Source organism: Amblyraja radiata, chromosome 19 (genome assembly GCF_010909765.2).
Source record: "Amblyraja radiata isolate CabotCenter1 chromosome 19, sAmbRad1.1.pri, whole genome shotgun sequence".
In the NCBI taxonomy this organism is placed as follows: domain Eukaryota; kingdom Metazoa; phylum Chordata; class Chondrichthyes; order Rajiformes; family Rajidae; genus Amblyraja; species Amblyraja radiata.
Window position 1 is genome coordinate 17,400,245 of NC_045974.1, and position 25,289 is coordinate 17,425,533.

The following is a 25,289-nucleotide window of genomic DNA, read 5'->3' on the forward strand; positions in this document are numbered from 1 at the left end:
TTAACCTGTTCACTGCCAGGTTTTTTTTTCACTATTGGCCATGACCCGAGTATACTCGGTGGTGGCACTGAACAGGTTAACATAATGTAATAAAAAGGAACTGCAGAAACTGGTTTATACCAATAATAGACAGAAAATGCTGGAGTATCTCAACGGGTCAGGCAGAATCTCTGGAGAAAATGCCAAGGACTTTCTCTCAGACAAGAATAAAAAGGGTCCTGACCCGAAACATCACCAATATATTTTCTCCAGAGATGCTGCCTGGCCTGCTAAGTTATCCAGCATTTAGTGTCTACTTTGATTTATTAGCATCCTCTAATGGAAGACATCTGTTGTCCTTCCTGACATGACCTGATTGTGACTCTAGACTACAGCAAAGTGGTTTACTCCGAATTGCTCTCTGAAGTTCTGGGTAAGCCACACAGTTCAAAGGCAAGTAAGGATGGCCCTAAATGCAGAGCTTGCCAGTGGCATCTTACTTACTTAGGCTTAGTTCCTCCCACACTGTTGAGTGCATTGGGCAGCAAGCTTTCGCCATTCTGTTTGGTTATGTGCAACATCTTCCACCCTCGTTAGGCTTGTGTCCCGGGCTTCCAAATCCTTCTGGAATGTTCACCTCCGTGTGAGTTTTGGGTAGCCTCTTTTCCTTCTTCAGTCAGGGTGCCATGTCATTGCTATCATATGTGCACGTTCCGGTGACATTCTGAGTACATGACCTGCAAATTTCATCCTGCGTCCCTCTATGTCTTGGCTGAGAGGCTTTGTTGCAGTTTCATGGTAGATCTCCTCATTTGTGATGTGGTCTCTGTAGCTAGTCTTAAGGATCTTCCTCAAGCAGCGTTATTGGAATGCATCCAATTTATTTTTCATCTTCACATTAATTTTCCATGTCTCACTGGCATAGAGGACTATGGACTGGAAGAGTTTGACTTTTAGCATCTTGACTTTTCCCACCACTAGACCATATCGGTTGCATTCGTCTGAAAACTGATGCAGCTTTACCAATTCGGGAGTTAATGTCGAACTCTACATCTCCATCTACTGTCAAGATAGGTAAATCTTGTGGTGTTTTCCACAGCTTCCCCATTGATTATCAGTTGGTCTTTTGGCTGCTGGTCTCCAGTCTGCATGGGCTTAGTCTTCTGGCAGCTGATGGCATCCAACCTTTGAGGCATTCTCCTCCAGACTCTGCTAGTAGTGCAATGTTATCGGCAAAATCTAGGTCAGTGAGGCGTCTACCTGTTCTCCACGGTATTCCAAAGTCAGGTTTGTTCATTGTCTTCTGCACGACGTAGTCAATTGTGACAATAAACAGTAAGGGGGACAGAAGGCATCTAGATCACCAAAAATGAATAAATTGTCACGTCTCCATAAGGAGTTTGTATTGCAAACTGTGAGTGAGGAACTATTTATTGCTCATATTGAGGTAATTCTGATCGGTTAGACTGGGAAGTATTAAAACTATTTCCGTCCTCTCTCCCCAGTGGAAGTGGCCCGAAGACGTCCAAGGTAAGACTCATAATTGCAAACATTGGAATTAGAAGTATAGAGTTAATGCTAGTGGAGAAACTCAATGGGTCGACCGGCATCTGAGGAGGATCTTTCTTCAAATTGATTTAGAAGAAGGGGCCTGACTCGAAGTGTCCTGGCAGAACTATATAAAATTATGAGAGACACAGATAAGGTAGATAATCAGAATCTTCCTCCCAGGGTGAAAATATCAATGACTAGAGGACATGGCCGCAAGGAAAGAGGGGGAAGGTTTAAAGGAGGTGTGGGTGGGGGGGTCATTTTTTTTTAATACAGAGTAGTGGGCGCCTGGAACATGCAGTGGTGGGTGCCTGGCTGGAACATTTCCACAAATGGGTGAAGTATCAAATCAGGGACTTGGCTGCAGAATTGTGTTGTGAAGAGAGTAGAAATTTTCTTGCAGAGGCTGGTTAATCTCTGGAACTCTCCACCCCAAGAGATTGGAAAAGTTAGACTTGGGGCAGGTACATTTTTGAAATATTGGAGGATTGAGTCACGTGGGGCGATGGCGCAGAAGAGGAGATGAGGTTAGCTCATCTTGAATGCTGCGTTGGGCAAGCTCGAGGGGCCAACTGGCCTGCTCTTGCTCTTATGTTCTCAAGTTCTTGTGTTTATGGTACAACAAGCTCTTGTGTCCTTGCACTCTCTCCTCTTTATTGGCTCCACGTTTAATCCCGCAGTCATGCCTTGATTGTCTCACTTAGGCTTTCTGCTCCTGGGGTCGGGCCTATAACTGCTGCAGTAAAATGCTGGGCATAAAATCACAATATTCCTTAACACTGTTGCACTCTGTCCTCACTCTCTCCTTCCTCCTCACTCTGTCACTGTTCTAACTCTCTCCTCCTCACATCTAACTCTCCCTCTTTTTCACCCTCTGTCCTTGCTCCCTCCTCTCACCCCCCTCTACCACCCCCATCTCCCCCCTCTCTCCCCCTCTCCCCTCTCCCCTCTCCCCCACCTCTCTCCCCCTCTCTCTCCCCTCTCTCCTCACCACTCCCCCGTCTCCCCCTCTCTCCCCTTCCCTCTCTCTCCCCCACCACCACTCTCTCATTCTCTTTCACTCTCTCTCTTTCTCACTCTCTCCCTCTGTCCTCAATTTCTCTGCTCCTTCTGTCCTCACACACTCCCTCACCATGCTCTCTCCCTCTGTCCTCACTCTCTCCCTCTGTCCTCACTCTCTCCCATCCTCCTCTTGCTCTCCTTCCATCTCTCTCCCTCTCTCTGTCCTCACTCTCTCTTTGTCCTCACCTCTCTGCCCTCACTCTCTCTCTCTCTCTCTCTCTCTCTCTCTCTCTCTCTCTCCGTCTTCATTCTCTCTCTCTGTCCTCATTCTCTCTCTCTGTCTGTCCTCACTTTATCCCTCTGTCCTCACTCTCTCTCCCTCTCCTCACACTCACCCTCTTGTTGTCCGCTATCAGTCCAATAAAGATCACATCCCAATTCTCCTGAAATGTAACTGTTCCCTTGCAATCACCCCCTCATCGTCCCCTCTGCCGCTCTCTCCGTCTTTTATTTGCCCTTTTTTGCTCTTCTCTACCTCTGTCACATTCTTTAACTCAGTCTATAAAAACAGTAGACTCTATTTCCCCTTGTATTTCCTGGGCCCACTCCATATTCTTTCTTAATTCTTCCTTCTTTTGTTTACACACTCTCACAAATTGCAATGACTGAAAGTTCACATATTAATCTTGCTGTCAATATTCAGTTGAAATTCACTGATATTGCCGGCAGCATTGCTTTATGTTCCCTTTCTTGGAACAGAGTTGCTAATAAACCATTTCATTAACTTGGAAATGGCAAGTCTGGTGGACAGGATTTAGCTGAAGATGTTTGAAAAAGTTAGGACATCATCATGTACAAGTCATTGGTAAGCTACCACACATTGTTCAGTTCTGGTCAACCAGCAAACAGAAAGATGTCATTAAATTGGAAAGGATGCAAAGGAGATGTTACCTGGACTTATGGGCTCGAGTTATAGCATAAGGTTGGACGGAGTGTTGGAGGCTGACGAATGATCGTATAGATATTTGCGAGGCGGAGATAAAGTGAACATGCACAGTCATTTTTTTCAAGGTTGAAGATTCTAGAACTTGAGGGCATACGCTTAAAGTGAGAGGGAGAGACTTAACAAAGACATCAGGAGCAACATTTTCACTCAAAAGATAGTCAGTATCTGGAATGAGCTGCGAGGCGAACTTATAGAAGCGGATTTAATTATGATTTTCAAAAGACATTTAGACAGATGTATGGGCAGGAAGTGTTTAGAGAGACATGGGCCAAATGCAGGTTAATGGGATCATTCCAGAATGCCATCTTGGTTGGCATGAACAAGAAGGGTGGAAGGGTCCATGCTGTACTGCTTTATGACTCTCTGATTATCTTTCTTGTGACACAGGAAACAGCAAACCTCTGGATTCTGAGTCTAAGGTAAGCTGAGATGCTCAATAGGGTGTAGAGTCTCAGGCCTCCGTGCCCTGTTCCTCAGCACCGGTGATGACAGTTGCACCATGCACCACTGCATACTCATGTTGGAGAGTACAGCAGTGATGCAGTTAGAACTGTAGCCTCCCAGCTGCAGCCACCCTGGTTCGGATTCAACCTTCACTTTGTGGAGTTTGCACGTTCTCTCTGTGTCGGTGTGGGCTTCACCCTGGGTGCACCAGTTTCCTCCCACATCCCAAAAACATGCAAGTTCATGGGTTAATTGGCCGCTGTGAATTGTTGCTTGTGTATACATGAGTTGTGGAATCTGGGCAGATTTGTTGGGAAAGCGAGTGAGTATTGATTACAGGGAACAAAGTGAAGGAGTTGCAGGAATGATCGAAGAACTGGCATAAGGTCGACAGACCAAATAGCCTCCTTCTCTGCCATGAGTTAATATGGAAATATGGAAGTTCCTATGCAAAGAAGCCACACAGTTATAGAGGTCCAGGGGTAACTTAAAAGTCACAATTGATCAAGAGTCAAAAGGAAAGTCAAGTGTGGTTAATTGTTATATGCACCGTAAGCAGACAATAAAGTTTTTACTTGCTGCAGCTTTACAGGCCCATTAAACCAACAACAACACAAATAAATACACAATAAACAATAATGCAATAAATTATCAGTAATACTAAGTAACTAGACCACATTAGGGCAAGCTTAAGTACATAGTGTTAACTGGCACAAAATCCCTAGGAGTTTGAAGCTGATGTAGAAATATGGCTGAGGTTGTGCAGTGCAGTTCAAGAACCCAATAATTGGTGGGAAGAAGCTGTTCTTAAACCTAGACGTAAAGGTTCTCAGGCTCCTGTACCTTCTTTCTGATGGCAGCAGTGAGATGAGAGCATTGCCAGGGTGGTGTGGGTCTTTATGGTATTAGCTGTCTTCTCGAGCCAGCGAATAAAGTAGATCCCTTCAATGGTGGGGACTCAGTGCCCACGATGAACCAGCCACTGTCCACCACATTCTGCAGCTTCCTTTGTTGTTGGGCATTTGGGTTACCAAACCAGGCTATGATGCAACCGATCAGTATGTTCTACACCAGACACCTGTAGAAGTTCAACAAAGTATGCAGTGATTATAATGATTATTATACCTCAGCATAATTACACGTGACCCACTCTTCCAGTTCTAAGCTTACATCTCAGAGACATCTTGACCAGTCTTGACCTGTCCTCAAGTATTTAACGGTTACAATTTGACCAACTAAGGACGAGTCTCTTGCCATGCGACTGTATCCATTCACAACACAATTCTCCCTTGATCTAAACAATCAATCAGTGTCACATAATTCAAGAGGCTTGTTTTTGGAGGCCACATTCCCTCCATTGACCCAAGCTATCACTTACTATATTTTCCAAAAGTGGGTAATGGCATTGTGAACATGCCTGTGGCCTCGTCATGTCTTATAAAACATTCCATAGGTCAGTCAAATATTTGGTTATGCATCTCCATCTCTTGGCTGTTATTTGTACTGTTCAGCCTGCTAGCAATTTACAGAAATACACATTTGACCTGCTTCATAAAACGGATTACTTTGTTCAATTGCACCATGTTTCAGAATCATATATCCTTACAACTGGATGTCCATGTAAAATGCCTGTAATGTCAGTCACTATGTCTTACTGACTATTAAATAGTTGACAAATGCAGACGTTGATTGGTAAAACTTGCAAACAGGTAGATTGCCACCATAATTCCAGGGTGAGGAATTACGTGCACTGGATTGAAAGAACTTTGGCCAATAACAACAGAGGAAACACTGGAATGGTGTTCTGTTTCGAGTTCAAGTACCAGAAGCTAAATGAAAGAACAAGATAAAAGCTTTTGATATATTGAGTTGTAAATTGAAGTAAGCACAAGTGGAATGGCGAGCTGGGTAAACGAGTCAAGGTGATTGGTAGTGGTTCTAGGTCCTGGGGCACTGTTTACAGTGCTGTGATGGGGAAAAAAGTGTGCTACAGGGGTAGGCTCCAGCAAGCCAGGCTGGGACTGAGTCTGTAGAATGGATGCCCAGATAGACACAAAGATTTGCAAATTAGTGTAGAGTGGGGTTGGACTATGGAGAGAAAGATAGCATCAATAATAGCTGTAACTGAAATAGGAGGGTGGCACAGCGATGCAGCGATGCGGTATAGTTGCTGCCATACAGTGGCAGAGACCTAGGTTCTATGCTGACTACAGGTGCATGTCCGTATGGAGTTTGTACGTTCTCCCTGTGACCGTGTGGGATTTTTCTGGGTGCTCCAGTTTCCTTCCACATTCCTAAGACGTTCAGGTTTGTATGTTAATTGGCTTCTATAAATTGTCCCTAGCCTGTAGTGTATTTGGAATCGCTGGTTGGTGCAGACTCGGTCGGGTGCAGGGCCTGTTTGCATATTGTATCTCTAAACTAAACTAAACTAAATTGAACGAAACGAAGACGGAAGAGAGTGGGGCAAGAGGCTGAAATAGTACTTCCAGGTCATACTTCAGGGTCACATAATCTCAAATGTGTCCCCAAATTCTCCTTCTCCCTCTGAATTCTACCCCTCATCCATACACTGGGGGGGGGGGGGATTTATAGTGGTCAATCAACTACCAACCCACGTGTCATGTGGAAGAAAACTGCAGCACCCAGAGGAAACCCGCTCAGATACAGGGTGAACGGGTAAACTCCACACAGACAGCTCCAGCGATCAGGATTGAGCACTGGTCTCTGGAACGGTGAGGCACCTGTGGAACCCTAACAGTCCCAGAACTCAGGTGGAAATTACAATAGGAGATTTCAAAACTAGACTTATTCCTTAAAATTTAATAAACGAAGAGGTGACTTGAACAAAGTTTTCAAGATTTCCTGTAGATTGGAGATTATGGTCTGTAAATTCTAACTAGAGTTTTCAAGAGTGAAGAGTTACAAAAGGCTTTTACACACAAAGTACTTACTCTGTTCTGCAAAGGACAATTGACATTAGATTGTTGCTTTAGTTTGTGGTTTGGAGTCTATCCTGAATTTATTTTTATACCAAACACAGCAGCCATGCACCAATAACTTTAATCTTCACACAAGTCAAACAGTTCAAGCCCCACTCCCCTCACATGAGTATGTGATCCAGCTCGCAACTCAGAGCATTGCAAGGGGAATTCTGCGCTCTCTGAGCTCCTGCTTTTCTGATATTAAACCCAGGACCTGCAAGATGGTTAAAATCGCACAAAATCCTTGCAATATTCTCCATGTCCTCTGGTCTTCATCCGTGGTGCATCACACACTACTGCTGCTGAAGCTTGTTCTGATAGCAGCCTTGTTCCCGATATCACCAGAACGACTAAACACCACAGCTACTGAGAAGCAGTAAAGTCCTTCACTAAAAGTCTGTGCCAGGAACACTGAAAATGCGGGCAAATTGTAATTTTTCACTGGGATTTTGCTTGGTATCCATCTTTGCAGCCTTCAGCACTTTGGACCCACTTTTCCTTTGCTGTCTCTGCAGAATTCATGTTTCAGATAATCAATTAATGAATTGCTTACAACTTTGATATATAACATTGTCTGGATTTTTCCTTTGTGCAATTAATACTTCAATTCTTATTATTGCAGCCAAAGACCGAATCTCCTGGTGAATCTCCTGGTGAGTAAATTTTCAATTATAACTGTGAATAAGCATGTACACTGAAATTATCTTTATAAAAATTGTATACTGTGCATGCTTATTCACTGTTATAAATGAAAATGTACATATTGTTTTAACAGTCTTTATCATCATTCAATATTTTTTAATAGTTTTGCTTTCATCAGATCATCTGGAGATTAACCGTCCATCTCTCTCTCTCTCTGTCTCACCCTGTCTCTCTGTCTGTCTGTCTCTCTCTCTCTGTCTGTCTGTCTCTCTGTGTCTGTCTCTCTCTGTGTCTCTGTCTCTCTCTTTCTCGCTTGAGATACATACTCAGCAGGTCAGGCAGCATCTGTGGAGAGGGAAACAGTGTTCATGTTTAAGGGTCGTAAGAATTGGGGAAAGTTAGAAATAAATGTGAAAGGAAGAATGCAAAGGGGGCGGTCTGTGATTAAGTGAAGGGTCAGAGGGATTGACTCAAACATAAGAGAGGGTGTTCCTGGAAGAGGTGGAATGGGAAAAGACAAATAAAATCTGGAATTAAGTAAATCTAAATTTCAAGGGCATGGATAACTAATAATCTGAATTGATTACTGATGTCATGATGAGACAATGTTTACATTCATAGTCATTGAATGGTTCAGCATGAAAATAAGCCTATTGGCCCACCAATTCTTCCCTGACCATCAATCATACATCTACATGAATCCTACATTAATCCCAATTTTTATTCTTCTCTCATCAACCCCCTCCCCCCCCCCCCCCCCCCCCCCGCCCCAGATTTTACCACTCACCTGCACACCAGGAGGAACTTAAAATGGCTAATTATCCTTCCATCCTGTACATCGTTAGGATGTGGGAGGAAACATGAGTACCTGGAACAGTGATGGAAATGGGTTTTAGGAACTAGAGGTACTCTAAGGTCTGTGAGGCTGAGTTTGGGAAGGAAGGGGAGGGGGGGGGTGTGGGGGGGATTTTTTTTTAATGTGTGGCCATACCCATGTAAGAGTACAAGAATGCATAACTTGTTTATTGTGTATTTAAAATATAGTTTATTGTGTTTTATATGTCATAGCTGCTTTCTTGCATCTCTCTCTCTCTCTCAGATGGATGAAAGCAATGATCATAGAGTGGAATAGATGACATTTCGGGCCGAGACCCTTCTTCAGACTGACAGTCAATAGAACGAGAAATGGGAAATATAGGCATATCTCCCATTCATTTGTCCTTAGTATCATCTATATCTCTTGTTCCTCTTTCCCCTGACTGAGTCTGAAGAAGGGTCTCGTCCCTAAATGTCAGCTATTCTACTCTATGATCGTTGCTTTCGTCCGTCTGTCTGCTCATTTGCTCACCCTTGGATTAAGTAGCGCAGGATAAAGCTGTGAATTCATGCCATTCCCCCTTTCTGTCCTGGGCCTCCTCCATTGTCAGAGTGAGGCCCAGTGCAAATTGGAGGAACAGCACCTCACATTTTGCTTGGGTAGCTTACACCCCAGCGGTATGAACATTGACTTCTCTAACTTCAAATGCTCTGCATAGTCTACTCTTCTGCCTCACTTTCCCAAGGTTTACTTAAATGTAGAGCCTTGTTTTCTGACTCATCCTCCTCCCTCTTAACTAGTATATCGAATACCATTCAACGGTGACTGCTAGCCAAGCGTTACTACACCATTAACTAATTGACTAACTCAGACTAATTATTCATTATTTTTGTTAGCTGAAGGACATATCGTTCCAGAAAAAGTGAACACGATATTCTAATTATGGCACAACCAATGATTTATACAAGTTTTCTATTAGCTCCTTAAGCATTATTTCCCATTTGAAAATGTAGCATATCATTTCCTTTTGAAGGTTTGCATACCTGAATGCTGATTTTTTAAATGTGCACATTTTATGCATCTCCTTTCTCCAAAATACCTCCCAAAATACATAATTGAGTTTTCGAGAGCAGGGAGAGCGGGGAGAGCGGCGGAGAGGGGAGAGAGTGGAGAGTAGCGGAGAGGGGAGAGTGGCGGAGAGGGGAGAGTGGCGGAGAGGGGAGAGCGGCGGAGATGGGAGAGCGGCAAAGAGTGGCAGAGAGGGGAGAGCGGCAGAGAGGCACGGAGGCAGAGAGGCACGGATGCAGAGAGGCATGGAGGCAAATAAAATAATGTGGAATAATAAAATAACATGATTTACCTGAGCCCGTGCTCGCGGTCCGGTAGCCATGACAGTGAGTTTAAGAAATTCTCCCTTGAATTTTATTCAAAGGAACGCGGTGTTAAAACACAATTACATTTACTGAGGAATGTGGATCGATGTATTGATGATACATTGTATAACTACTGTTAACTACTGGCTGTTAACAAGTGCTAACAGTGGCAGTTAACAAATCGTTTTCGTCTGAGTTGAATAAAGTGTGAAACGGCTTGAATCTTTCTGCAGTACTCATTAAACCCGAGCTGGAAATTGAAATCTAGGGGACGCCGTACCTGTGCATACCCCCCATTTCCATCACTGTCCTGGAATCACCAAGAGAAAGTGACAACTCCACACAGACAGCACCTGTGGTCGGGATTGTACCCAAGATTCTGCAGTTGTGAGGCTGTGTCAGTGTGCCAAGCTTAAATGCTGCTGGGACAGTATACAAGGCCAAACACACCAATGTCAGAGCTAGATGGGAAATTAAAGTTGGGAGTATTTTTCTCCTCCTCTGACACCAGACATCAGAAAAAAACAATCCAGGAGAAACACAATGGAGTATCATCTAAAGCTTCCTCAGTGTCATCCCATTCAACGGTGCCAAGGGCATGAAATAGATGGTGACTACTGCAAAACAGCAGCAACAACACCATAGCAACCCTTTTGCAATCAACTGTCAGAAAGATCTTCATGAAACTATTCTCAAACTGAAATTTAGCAAAATTTGACATTGTCACAAAATTAGTTGCCCGAGCAGGTAGGCAAAGTGATATAATGCAGGGGCTAGTTTTAAAGAGAGTCATAAGGAGAAGTAGCTAAGTTGGAGAGTCTTAATGGCTCTGTCTCACGGTGTGAGTCCACCCACGAGTGATCCAGAGTGAAAGAAAAAATCAAACTCGTGGTTGTCTACGAGATTCCAAGTTTATGTTCACGAGTTTAAACGAGTTCCCACGTGTGCCTACTCCTGCACCTATTTGCTATGTGTTTATACCTTTTAAATGTTTTGACATACGTTTCAGGATTCCAGCATCTGTCTTTTCCAATATCCCTTTCTCTATATTTCTCTTGGGCTTTTCCTCTCTTTCCCCGATTCCTATCTCCTCCATCTGCCAGTCCATCTGAGTGTAGATATGAAGTTCTTCTTGGCTGTTTACCTGAAGGACTGTCACCTTCTCCCGGTGTGTCGGTGAGTGGTCGAATGGAGCTCAGGTGGGAAATTGATGTGAATGCGAGCAGAAATGAGTTTGAGATGAATGAGTGTTTGACGGCTGGCTCAGTAGGCAGAAGGGCCTGTTTCCGCCCTTTGGGACATTTTCACCAGGTGTGTGCGCTGCCATACGCGAAGCTTCGCTATTTGTAAAGGTTTCTTGTCTAATGTACTTTTTTAAACTCACTGAACCCGAGTTTTGGGATAGTACATTTCTCACCCCTGTTTATTCATCGCTCGGCAGACTGTATTTCGTGGTTCTCGCCTCACACCTGTATCATTGGCCACATTATCATATCCTGCACTGTTTTATCCGTGACTGCGGATAGTAGCGAACGACCCCAAAGGATATCCCCTTTGTATTGGCAAAGTTTTGCAATTGCTTTATTTTTCACATAAAGACGATTTATTTTTAAGAGTGGGTGTGGATCATTTCATTTTCAAATAATCTTATTCAAACAAGAGATGGACACAAAAAGCTGGAGTAACTCAGCGGGTCAGACGGCATCTCCGGAGAAAAGGAATAGGTGACGCTTCGGGTCGAGACTCTTTTTTTCAGCGATGCTGCATGACCCGCTGAGCTACTCCAGCTTTTTGTGCCTGTCTTCGGTGTAAACCACCATCCGCAGTTTCTTCCTACACTTATTCAAACAGGAATGCATTCACTCACCTATTTTTACTCACCTTTTTTTTCTCTGTCCAGCTGCCAAGTTAACTCAACGACTGGCCTTCGTCAGTCTGAAGAAGGGTTTCGGCCCGCAACGTTGCCTATTTCCTTCGCTCCATAGATGCTGCTGCACCCGCTGAGTTTCTCCAGCGCTTTTGCCTACCTTCGAGTAATTCCACGGGCCAGGCAACATCTCTTGTGAAAAGGAATAGGCGATGTTTCGGGACGGGACCCTTCTTCCGGCTAAGACCCAGCCTGAAGAACGATCTCGACCCAAAACATCACCTATTTCTTTTCTCCAGAGATGCTGCCTGACCAGCTGAGTTAGTCCATCATTTTGTGTCTATCTTTGGTTTAAACTAGCATCTGCAATTCCTTTCTTCCTAAAAGTCCATTTGAACAGCATTTGTTCAAGGTCTGGCATCAATCATTGAACGGCATAGGCTGTTCGTGTGGGGAGGAACTGCAGATGCTGGTTTACACCGAAGATAGACACAAAAATGCTGGACATGCAGCATTTCTGGAGAGAAGGAATGGGTGACGTTTCTGGTCGAGTCCCTTCTTCAGACTGAAAAAACGTTTCAACCCTTCTCTCCAGAGATGCTGCCGGCTTAGCTTTTTGTGTCTAGTAAGATTGTTTTATTCCTCTAATTTATCTCTCATCAAAACGTTGGTAAACTTCTAACAAAAAGATTAGGTAAAATTAACATTAACGTTATTTTTCCCCCTATAGCATGGTCCGTAGACCAGAGGGATAGCAGTGTGTGTCTCTCTACTCACCCAGTATGTCCGTCAGAGCAGCTGTCCCACCGTCGCGACTTAAACTGTATAAAAAGCAGCGGCTCAAAACATTGCTGATAGGGCAGATATGCCCGGAAAACACCCCTTTCACACTCACCCCAGCCCTGGGAAACAAAATGTTCAGAGCCCTGCAGTCACCCCAGCCCGCCCACGAACCTCTGAATGAAAGACAAAGCTCAGATGTTCTCTTCAGCAGTGGGGTCCCAGAGTTTCCCAGCGCCTGGCCCACCTTTAAATTTAAACTCGGGTAAACTGAGTTTTTATTAAAAACCCAAATACAATTGGCCCTTAATTGTAAATATGAGAATGTTTTCTATATTGTATGGTAGACTATCATCCGGCGTAGATACTATAATTTATCGGAAAAATATGAATACACGAACACAGGGGTTTGTTCAAAATTGGAGTCATATCCCATCTACATCTCACACTCTCTCGCTGTTTTCTAAGAAATGTCATTAAGGACTTATGTTATGTGTTTTTGCTGGACTGAAACCAACCCATTTACAACATAAAGTTGTGGGTAACTTTTTAGGAGAATACTTGTGATGTAAAGAACCTGAAATTAATTTATTTTACATAACACACAAAAATAACTCTGGTCTTAATTACCAATGCAGTTTGTGAACTTATTTGCGGGTGCGGCAGCATCTATGGAGCAAAGGAAATAGGCAACGTTTCGGCCCGAAACGCTGCAGTTCCTTCTTGGACTTGTGATCTTATTTTGTAAACTTCCCCACTGAGGCAAGCATATTGCACGGGTTAGTACAAATACACTTAAAACTCTGAATAGCAACACGCCACTAAGGAGCTTCTAACGATTCATTTATCAAGAATAGCTCAGCGGGACAGGACGGCATCTCTGGAGAGAAGGAATAGGTGCTGTTTCGGGTCGAGACCCTTCTTCGGATTAAACCTGCATCTGCAGTTCCTTCCCATTTATAATTTATAACATTTATAAAATTCCCATTTATAAAATAATTAAATTAAATTAAAAATAATAGGATGATTAAAATCAGGAGACCGCCAGAGGGCAGCACGAGTACATGCAGAGTTCCAACATAGCCCCGTCATGGAGGAGATTGTGAAAGGCAGTGGAGGCGTGGATGAGGATTGGTGAATGTGCTTGTGGGGAAACCAAAAAGAAGGGTGCAAATTATAAAATATGAAATGTCATAGGTCAGCAAGCTAATCAATAATTGGTGCACAAACTAGAAGCAAGTTAAAATATGGGCAGCAAAGTCCTCACTAATAGATGGGATATGCTTCATTTGAGAGAGTTGCTCCCAGATAGAGGGTTATAATTGTGGAATCAGAGCCTTCATACTTCTTCACTAATCCCATGGTTCGTTGTGAAGTTGGCAGAGTGGTGTACGGGCAGAGAGAGTAGTCATGGTACCCATCCTATTCACTCGGTCTGGGGCCCTCCTCATTTTCTTAAATCAACTGTTAATCTCAATATTATTGTCAATTATTGTCAAATAGGCGGTCAGAGAGCTGACTGTGATCTTACACTGTGTCTCCTTTATTGAACATAGTTGGACTGCACCGCCTGCCGAGTAAAGCTGACCTAATGATGTGTCTGGCTTTGCATATGGAAGCATCTCCCTTGTGCAAGGAACCGAAAGAAAAGGGTGAGCTTACAGTAAGTGATCAGAATGTAAGAATGTAGGAGTTGTCAGTCTGGGGACGACACCATATCTAATGGTTCTCTTTCATTAACCTTAGAAAATCTGTTAGATTTGTTCAAAATGATTTACCTTCCATAAGCCATATTGCCTCCACCCATTCAAGCGTCTGGGTGCTTTAGGTGCAGAGTTACCACATCCTTAACGATGATCTGACAATTTCCCAACAACTGATGGGTGCTTTCCCACACTCTCCCTACTGATTAACTTGCATGTGGATTCTGAAAATGACTGGGATAAACTGGGAATCTGATGAATAATCCTTTATCCTGCCCTTTCTTCATCATTGTGAACTACCTTGTCTCTTGGCACTCTTGGCACCACGCTCGTTCTGGAAAATGCTGTAACTAAGAATCAGAATATTTGTTGGAGCACAGGCTGATTGTGTCCATGCCAGAACTATGTATTATCAACCACTTAGTCACTGCCCTCACATTCACCCTCACTTAACCTTTGCCTCGCCACTCCCCTCACTCTCTCCTCTCATACAGCCCCCCCCCCCCACCCCCCCTTCCTCCCTCACACTCCCTCACTCCCTCTCAACCTCCTCCCTCCCCCCCTAACACTACCCCAATTCCCCCCTCCCCAATTCCCCTCCACACAACCTCCCCCATTGTGGTGCGTATACCACTTCTTTAGCATTCATTAACACATTGACATCCTTGGCAATGTATTTGTCCCCAACCCCATTCATTGACCCTCCAGTGCAGTATGTTGAACCACGGATGGATGTGGGAAGATTGAAACATGCACAAATGTTTGGGCCCTGTTCGAAAATGAATTCTGGATTCTTAGCTGTGATGGGCCCCAAGACCAGTGATGGTGTATGTAGACTCTGAGACTGGTGACTGATATCCATAGACCCCAAGACCAGTGACTGGCGTCTGTAGACCCCAAGACCAGTGACTGATGTCTGTAGACTGATGTCTGTAGAGATGGTTGAAAGCTTCATATTCCTAGGAAAAAATGTCATAAGCAACTTGTCTTAGACCACCCATATCGAAGCAGTGGCCAAGAAAACACAACAACACCTCTACTTCCATTTAAGGCTTAGGAAGTTCGGCATGTCACCAACAATTCTCACCAACTTCTGCAGATATGCCGTGGAAAGTATTTTATCAAGTTGCATCACAGCATAGTTTGGGAACAGCTGCATCCAAGACCGCAAAACATTGCAGAGAATGTGAACACAGCCCAGACCATCACACAAACCAAACTCACTTCCATTGACTTAATTTACATATTGTACTGCCTCGGCAAGACTACCAACATAATTATGGAAGAGTCTCACCCCGGTCACTCCCCCTTCTTCCCTCTCCCATCAGGCAAGAGGTTTAGAAGTGTGAAAACACACACCTCCAGAATCTTCCCAGGTGTTATCGGGTAATTGAACCATTTTATCAACAACTAGAGAACGGTCCTGAGCTACACTCTACCTCATTGGAGACACTCGGATTATCTTTAATCAGACTTTACTGGACTTTATCTTACACTAAACGTTATTCCTTTGTACAGTATCTGTACACTGCGGATGGCTCGATTGTAAATATGTATTGATTTTCACGCAACAAAAGTTTTGCACTGTACCTCGGTAAATGTGACAATAACTTAAAATAAACTAAACTAGACCCTGATAGGTGAATCATGGCTATAGGGCTCTGAAGTGAGAGTCCTCAGCTGTATGTTGGGCAGCATAAGTTCAGACACAGATTGAGACTCTCTCCACGTTGTTCCTCAAACATTTCCAGTCTGGGCAAGCCACAAGGCTGATTACACAGACGACCCCATGCATTACAGCTGTTCAGGTTTCAGAAATTCATCCTTACAGAATTCCCAAAACGCTATCCAAAAGTTTCAGATTTGGAATAAAATTCACCTTCATGGAATATATGTAAAAAGTAAATAAATAAATAAACGTAAGATTTGTTTGCTTTTAGCCTGTGTTTTTCGATGCATGCACAATTATGACACGGCTTTGTGTTATAGAATATCACCAAACGGACTGTTTTCTAGGAGTGCAACCCCTCCCCCTACCATACTGAGACCCACCAACACAATGCTCTCTGCCCAGTTCTGGGACAATGCCGTCACACTACGCACACCCTTGCTAGTTAGCTATAAAGTAAAGGTCCGTACACTAACCCAGTTACCAGAAAAGGTGTGAAGTTGGGAATGGGATAGGAACAACCTCCTTTTATGTCTTAAGAAAATAGGACGTATAATGCTCAAACTAAACTAAAGTTTAGAGTTGAAGATGAACCAATCCGCCCTCTCATTTCTTTTAACCTCAGTTTTGTAAAGCAGGCATCGCTATCCTGAACACGGAGAGAAATCTGATCCTTGCTATTGACTGCTCCAGAGGTGGGCTTCATGCCGTGCAACAAGCGCTTATATCCTTTCCCAGGCAAGTGCAGGGATGCACAGTCTACCTATCCAGATATCCCTGTACCCACTGTGCGACACTACTCATTCAAGGTACGTGAGGGGTATTGTAATGGTGGAAGTCTTCATACCTTGATTTCTGCATTGAGGAGGAATCCATGTGAAACCATTCCCATCACCTTTAGACTTTCCCCTTCTCACCTTAAAGCTATGCCTTCTAATCTTTGACATTTACTTCATTTGAAAAAGGTTCTGACTGTCTACCTTATCTCTGCCTCTCATAATTTTATATACTTCTGTCAGGTCTCTCCTCAACCTCCGACACACCAGAGAAAACAATCCGCTTGCACAATCTCTCCTTATAGCTCATACTAGCGTTGTTACAAAACCTACCATCAGTGGCGCTCCAGATCTGCCTGTGCGTGTGATTCCGGAGGCTCGGGGGGGGGGGGGGGTGGATTAAAATGCAGGTTTGTATTGGTTGTCAGAGAGGGATTTCCTCGGACTGCTGGCTGATGAAGAAAAATCATTCGCGCTTCCGTTCCCGTTTTTTTTTAATTTGCTGGACGATTGCATCGCTGGATTGAAGTTAAAAGCGACTTCTAACGCCTTCAACGCCTTCAACATCACGGATCGCAATTGCAGGACAAAACAAAAGGTATGTTGTTTATTTAACATATTATCTTGCTTTTTGCTGTGGCTTCATTTTAATCTTATGAAGCGAAAAATGTTATTTAGGCCCCCATACGAATCGGCCGTGTCTTGCCTGCCGATATCGGGGCTTAAATCATGACAACGGCCACTATCCAATCGATCACAATCCAGAAACATCCACTCTCAAGATAATCAAATTCATTATTTTTTTGTACAATTATGTCATAAGAACATCTAAATCATCTATATTTTGTGTTATTGTCTATCCATGATCAACATTTTCATACTAAATATCCACAGTACAGTGTTAGTCAGATGTATTGTGCAAAAAATAATGATTTTGATTATCTCGAGAGTGGATGTTTCTGGATCAATTTATGGGAACTAAACATTAAATTCCTTCCATTTGGCATATAAATTCATGACAAAGTGAGATTTAATAATCATGTTATATTGTGAATTCTTGTGTGAATGGGATCAGTTTGTTATTTGTTATTTGGATACTTTTCTTAAGAAATTGATAGATGTTTAGATCTAGTAATTGAATTTAGATGAATTTAATTGATTAGATGAATTTAATTGATTTGATGAATCTGATGAATATGAATTTCCTGTTGGTTGTTTACTATTTGTTTTAGCATTTAACTTTATCATTTCTACCTTTATTTCTAAAACTGCAAATAATAACTTGTTTCTGTTAATGCTGTTCGGTGTTTTTTTCCCTTTACATTTTAAACAGATGTTCCGAAGAAGAAATGCAAAATTGTCAATCCAAATGCCCAGCAAAAGAGACTGATTTCGACAGCATTCGCAGAGATTATCCGAATTTGGACTACTCCAAATGTAATGATCTACAGGACATTCTTAATGGGAAAGTAGTGAGCAGAAAGGCATGTCATGCATGGTTTGAAGAACAAAATCTTGTAGTTTACAATGCCAAAATTGAAAAGTTGGGGAAAAACAAGGTGTACAGAGTTGCTTATTGGTTACAATCTGAGGAGTATGATGATGCTACTGATTATGATTTCCCAATGTACCAGCTAGCAACTGATCTTCTCCATAAAGACGATCTTTTGCTAAAAATTGTTATTTCTTTACCTGTCTGTTACGGATTTACAGCATATAATACAATAATATTAAAGTTCTGATCTTGAGAATATCATATTTTTGAATTTTCAAGGCAGTCTCGGTGTTTATTACTATTTCCGTCACAACGATCAATTTTGTAATTAGCTACAATTAGGTAACTAACTAATTATATGCTTTAATTTCACGTCATCCAAGTAAGATGTATCATATTTGTTTCACAATGCTTCAATCTATAATAACTGAAAATGTCATTAATTTCTCTTAGTATTTTAGAAAGTTATGGGCTTTTGACTGTCCATGATCACAGCTTTTGTGTTAGTCAATGGAAAAGCAATAGGGAACAATTTCCGAGTATGAAAATGACCATCTTTTTTTAATACTGAAGATGAAAGTTAATTAGGTATCAAATTAAAGTTATTTTTATGCTTTATCTGATGGGATAGATTACAGGCTTGATTTTTAAACCTCAAAATGTTGTAACATTCCTATTCATGCCCTCTAATCCAAGCTGTATTCTGGTAAACCTTTTCTGCAACCTTTCCAAAGCCTCCCAATCCTTTTCATAATGAGGCAACCAGAACTGCACATAATACACCAAATGTAGTCTAACCAAATTCTTATAAATCTGCAACATGACTTCCTGGCCCTTATACTCAACGCCCTGACCGATGAGGGCAATCATTCCATACACTTTATTTACCACTCTGTTGTCATTTTCAGGTTACTATGGACTTGGACCCCAATACCCTTTTGTCTATTCATCTGTTAAGGGTCTTGCCATTAATTGTATACTCTCCCCTTACATTCGATCCCCCAAAGTGCAACACCTCCCATTGGAGGAGGCGAAAATGTCGGAGGATGATGTGCTGCATGCGACGGGTGATGGGTGAAAGGTGAGGACTTGGTAGACTCTGCCCCTGTTGCGACTGGGGGGAAGCAAGAACGGAGCTGCGAGATATCGAGGAAATCGTACTGAGGGCCTCATCTATGATGGCAGTGGGGAACCCCTGTTCCCTAAAAAATGAGGACATCTCAGATATCCTCGTATGGAACACATCATCTTCAGCGCAGATGCGGCGTAGGTGGAATTGGGAGTAGGGGATAGAGTCTCTGCAGGAAGCAGGGTGGGAGGAAGTGTACTTTAGATAGCTGTGGAGGTCAGTAGGTTTATAATAAATATGTTAAATTGGACTTTGGCCCAGTATGTAGGGAGTGGTTGCCAAAATGGAATAACATAGAATTAACGTGAATGGGTCAGCATGGACTCAGTGGTCCGTAGAACTTGTTTTCTTGCTGTATCTTTCAATCAATTCAATCAGTCCCGTATCCACGTATAGCTTGCCAGCTCTTGACCCACTCCTCATGCCCACCACGTTCTGATGTTTATCTCCTCTCTATCATTTCAGTTCAGAGGCAAGGTCCCAAAAAGTCAACAGTCCATTTCCATCCACAGCTGCTGCCTGATCCATTAAGTTCTTCCAGGAATTATTTTTTTGCTCCAGGTTCCAGGATTTGCTATCTCTTGTGTCTCTCTGAATTTTGTATATGACAACCAGTGCATTGACTGTCTCTAAAGTCATCCTTTCAAAACATTGGAATACAGGTCATCAGGCCATTAGCAATAATTGGTTTTTAGACTCATTGCCTTCTCAACACATATTGTGTCCCTTAAATTGACTTTTAACCATGAAGCAATCTATTTTCTATTAGGTGGTGTTCAGCAAGTTTGTTATTGGCCTAACCTGGAACTGGAAAAGAAAGATGACATGGCTAACATCACTCGTGTTACTCAACTGTTTGTTGAGGCAGAAGTCATTATTGATATGTACATTCCATTACTGAATTTAGAAAAAGTTAAGAAGAAAATATCACCAAAAATAGCTGTGAAGCCAGCACGAATCAAAAAAAAATGCAGCTCATTTTTTGACTTACCAAATATATTGGATATCCTGGAAGCTCTGGGTTCATCGCATATGAAAGAAAAAGATTTCAAGGCCAAATTCATGTACGAGATAGAAAATGCACACACATGCTATTGTGAACTACTGAACAGTCCTGATGGCAGCTTTGAACACCAAAGATCAGCTGAAGGTCACAATGACAATGTGAATGGGAGACAGCCCAATGATGCTTTGGAGAATGATGAGATGGATATTCATGCCTTGCAGCTGTGCTTCCTTCTAGCTGCAAGAACTGGTAAGGAACAGTTTGCTTGCCCGCCATTTTGGTTAATGGAATTGAGTCTACTGATATCCAAGTCCTTGTGTTGAAAGTGCTGGCCACCCCTGAGAAACTCACAGCACGCTGCTGCTCAACAGAAAAGTCCAATAACGGACATGATGTTGCCGTCATGTCCGTTATTGTACTTTTCTGTTTTGCGGCAGTCGGTCCTTTGGCTTGTAGGCGACGCCGCTTTTCGGGTAGGTGGCGTTTTGACAGAGAGGCCATTCGGTAAGTTTGCTTTTAGGCGATGCAGCTTTTCGGTTCGTTGGCTTTTAGGCGTCCCACCCTTTCGGTTGGTTTGCATTTAGACGTCCCATCCTTTTGGTTAGTAGGCGTTTCGTCTTCGGACTCTTTCGGTTTATTGGCATTTCGGCCTCGTTTCCATTCGGTTCTTTGGCTTCGACTTCTTGCTTGGGCTTCTTGTCTGTCGGTGCCACGTCCGGGTACCAGTTTAGATAGTGGTCAGGATGGACATGATGGGCCAAACGGCCTGTTTCTAAGCTGCCCAGCTCTGTGATCTCATTGCTGACCCATCAAAAAGATGGACCTCCCTGCAGAAACGCTGATGCATGTTGTATATGCTGATTGCAGTCTAGGTGGGATGATCTTCTTCCTGTAGCTTGTGGCCCAGCAAAAAGTTGTCCCAAAAACGATGGTCTCTATTGACCCAATAGAGGTGAATATTGTGATATGAGACATCCAGAGCTCTGATAGCATCAGAGACATTCGGCTGCACAGCCTCAGGTGATGGTCTTCGACACTTCTGTGTTTCAGATAGTCCAGATCGCGGAGTTGGAGCGATAATCTGCCAGGACGAATGCTTTGTGAGTACTTCATGTGAATTTGTCTCAACTTCTTATGCTCATTTGGGAAATGACACTATTCACTGACATTCTAAGAGCGTTCCTGCTCCAAATAAATGGATGAGGTCATGCTTGTGAAGCCACAGATATAGACAGCGTGGCCATCACAGGGAAGGCATTTGAGGAATGCAGGGGAATGGGTCCGTCAGAAGTGGGAGGGCCTTGTCTTGTTCCAGAATCATTCTAACCATGATTGTCCTGCAGGTGGCAACGGGCTACAACGGTTTTCCACGAGGTTGTTACCATGGTTGCTACCTTTCAAGTCGCGACCAAAGTGAGACTAAGAACCCCAACCTGCTCATCTGTGCAGAGGCTAACGCTCTTTATTTCAGGTAAGACACAGCACGGAAATATACCCTTCAGCCAACTGCGGCCATGCTAGTTACTGGATGCCCATCTACACTAAACCCCTTCCCATGTACTCGGCTGGTAGCGGTCTCTGTCTTGGTGTTTTAGGTAAAGATGAAAATACAGAAAATCACCTTCAATCTGGCAAGCCCAAGACTCGGGTTTTGCTGGTCTCTCCTCTAGACTATCGGATGGTATACAATTAATGCTCCACCACATTTTTTTTTTTAATGTTTATTTTATTAGAAGCAATTGTACAAAGATAAAATGTTCGGCATCTAGAATTATACAATTATTGTGCAGCTTCATTTTTAACCTTATATCCTAATTTGAAAAAATGGAAAAAAGGAAACAAAGGGAAAGCAAGAAAAAAAAAGGAAAAAGTGAAAGGATATAGAAAAGAACAAGAAAAAGTCCCCTAAGCTACCAAAGCAGTGCAGCAGAGAGAAAGAGGAATAAGAAAAGATGGAGAAATACCTTGCCCCTCCACCCCCCCCCCCCCTCAATCAACGTAGCATCGGATTTAAATTTAGATGTGTGTTTAACCATACTATTGTAAAAATTCAGTAAAGGGTGTCCATGTCTTAAGAAATTGATCTGTTTCTTCCGCCAAGACAAGCCTAATGTTTTCCAAATGTGGTGTCTCGAACATATCTGTAATCCACATCTTCACTGTGGGGACTGTTGAGGTTAGAACAGGCCTCTGACATACCTAATATGATCAGTTTTATATCAGAGTCCAATTTAGTTTTAAGTATTTTGGAAAAGGTATCAAAAATTCCCCTCCAGAGGTTTTGTAACTTTGTGCAGGAAGCAAAAGAATGGGTTATAGTTGCTTCGTGGAGGAGACATTTATCACAAATAGGAGAGACATTTGGGAAGATCTTGTTCAATTTAGACTTTGAGTAATAAAGTCTGTGCAGTATTTTAAATTGTATCAGGGAGTGCCTAACATCAAGAGGACAGTAATGTATGTATAAAAGACTTTCCTCCAATTATCCTTTGAAATTGATAGACCCAATTCATCTTCCCATGCTCGCCTAATTATTTCCGAAGGTGGGATATGTGCAGTTAAAAGGGTATTGTAAATATAGGATATTAACTTACTTGTATCCGTCTTTCTATTCATGCATTCGTCTAATATATCTGGGCCCATAGAATGACAGTCTTGCGTGTGTGTTTTCACATAGTCTCGGATTTGAAGATATCTAAAAAAATTACTAACTTTTATGCTCCACCACAATTAATACATTTTTCTCTTTAACGTTACATGGCAAAATAATACATTTTCCAATAAAGTTAATGGGAGCCTGGTAAACAAGACTTCGGTGAGTGGGAAGGGAGAAGAGGGATGGAAGCCCTTGTGAGAGTATGGGAAGCACAGCAAACATAAAGGACAAAGGACATTTATTGTAACGTACACCAATTGGTGTAGTGAAATTTGAGTTGCCATTGCAGCACACCAATAAAAATAAAACACAACATTAAAGAATTTGACATTAAACATAAAATCATCCCCCCACAATGGTTCCCACTGTGAAGTAAGGCAACAAAGTCCAGTCCTCTTCCTCTATGTTCACCCATGGTCGGAGCCCATCTGAGGCCCCCGCAACGGCGGCCCGATGTTTCAGTCCCTCTCGCTGGATGATGGGGCCCCGGCGTCGGGAGAACACTCTCAGCGGCCTGGAGTGTCCGGAACGGCCGCTCCTACCGGAGACCGTGGCTCCTGAAGTCCACAGGCCGCGCTGGTCGGAGCTCCAACACAGGCGATCTCAGCGAAAGATCCCAGGCTCCGCAGTGTTTAAACTCAGCGCCGCCCGCGGCTGGACGCCCCGCAACGACAGCTCTGCGATGTTGGAGTCGGTGGCCACAGCACCCCAAAGCCCACCACACGGCGACCCAGGCAAGGCATAGCCCGCTCCGCGATGATGCCCCAGCGCTGTGCCGCCGCCGCCGAAGCAGAAGCTCTGGCCGGTCCCAGCAGAAAATGCCGCTCCGGTCCCATTTGGTAGGCCGCGAGGAGAGGGCGAAGATGCGGCCCGGAGAAATCCGCATCTCCAACCAGGTAGGGACTGAGAAAAGCAGTTTCCCCTTTCCCCCCCACATAAAAAAACTAGAAGACCTCCAAGATTAAACTTTTAGTAAACTAAAAATAATAAAAAAGGGTGAAAGGACAAACAGCTGCAGACTGGGCAGCCATACTCGACAGCGCCCCCACTCAAGGGCGATCAACGGTATATTATATAGATTCCTTGGTTTTCGTGACCTATAATAGTAAGATTAAACGAGAACTTACCAGTTTGAAGTTTGATCTGTATTTTATGAGGAGTTACGATGAGGGATTACGTGAAGAACCCGCTCAGTGCGCAGGCGCGGCATACTTCCAAGCAGCGGTGTGGAATCACAGATAGACACAGTTATTTTGAAGTAAACATAGTTAAGATAAGGAGACATCAATTTATTAGTTTGATCCATATAATGAGGGTGGGAGCGGAGGGCACGTAATCCCTCATCGTAACTCCTCATAAAATACAGATCAAACTTCAAACTGGTAAGTTCTCGTTTAATCTTACTATTTTACTTCGGAGTCACGTGAGTGACTACGTGAAGATTTCAAAGCTCTGTGATTTCAAACCGTGTAACAGTTTCATTTCACTCATTGCCGAAGTTCTTGAGGGAGGAAGTGTTATCGTAATGAACCAATGAGTCTATTTGTAGAAAAACACAATGGTATTTTTTAAACAATAACAACAAAGAATTAAGTTGCTCCCCTGGGCTTAAATTAAATATTTGCAGTTCGTAAATCTTTACTGCAAATAAACCAGGTTTTGCCAACGGCTTATTATAAAATTTCTGAACGGTCTTTTCCCTTCCCACCATCCTGCTGTAGCCAGGATTTGGTGTATAGGCATGTCCATTCTTTAGCCGTCGACATGGATGCTGCCCTGGTGGAATAAAATTTGTACATGTTAGTGTTTATCCCAGCAGTTTCTAGCACCTGCTTGAGCCATCTCGCAATGGTTTGGCTCGTACCCCACCATAAGGTTTTTGTGACTGACCCACAAGGCTTTTCATCTCCCTCGAATATTCTGGTTGTGTCTATGTAGGATAGTAGGTAGGTCATGGCACATAACCGTGGTTCTGGTGGGTAAGCCACGACTGGATTAGGTGTTCCTGGTCTGCTCTGTTTGACCAGTCGCTGGATAACGACAGATCTGGTCTGGAGCTGTCATCATGTTGTCCAGTCGCAATAGGTGTAGTGACTGGACCCTCTGAGCAGATACAAGTGCCATTAACATAAGCGTTTTTAGTGTAGCTTGCTCGAGGCCGGGGGATCTGGCTGGTGGCCATTCCCTGAGATATGTCAGGACCACACTGATATCCCAAATATTTGTATACCTGGGCTTAGGGCTTGATATTGTAAATGCCCTTCATCAGTTTTACCACCAGTGGATGGGATCCCATCGCCTGTTGTCCTGCCACTGGTTTGAGATAAGCAGAAAGAGCACTCTGCGCTGTGTTGATGGCACTGTAGCTGATCCCTACAGCGTGGTGTAGATGGCCAGGAACTCCAGTATG

General features: G+C 43.2%; 1 protein-coding gene across 2 annotated transcripts in view; it reads left to right on the forward strand.

Annotated features, from left to right (window-relative positions):
* The window catches only part of LOC116983886, a 76,237-nt gene that overhangs the window by 36,282 nt on the left and 14,666 nt on the right, over nucleotides 1–25,289 (forward strand). For both annotated transcript variants that reach the window (XM_033037777.1, XM_033037778.1), the window contains exons 9-16: nucleotides 1,485–1,509; nucleotides 3,926–3,957; nucleotides 7,589–7,619; nucleotides 14,002–14,108; nucleotides 16,443–16,626; nucleotides 19,987–20,472; nucleotides 21,274–21,323; nucleotides 21,567–21,694. In XM_033037777.1, coding sequence (XP_032893668.1) covers nucleotides 1,485–1,509; nucleotides 3,926–3,957; nucleotides 7,589–7,619; nucleotides 14,002–14,108; nucleotides 16,443–16,626; nucleotides 19,987–20,472; nucleotides 21,274–21,323; nucleotides 21,567–21,694 — 1,043 coding nt within the window. The remainder of the gene's footprint in view (nucleotides 1–1,484; nucleotides 1,510–3,925; nucleotides 3,958–7,588; nucleotides 7,620–14,001; nucleotides 14,109–16,442; nucleotides 16,627–19,986; nucleotides 20,473–21,273; nucleotides 21,324–21,566; nucleotides 21,695–25,289) is intronic.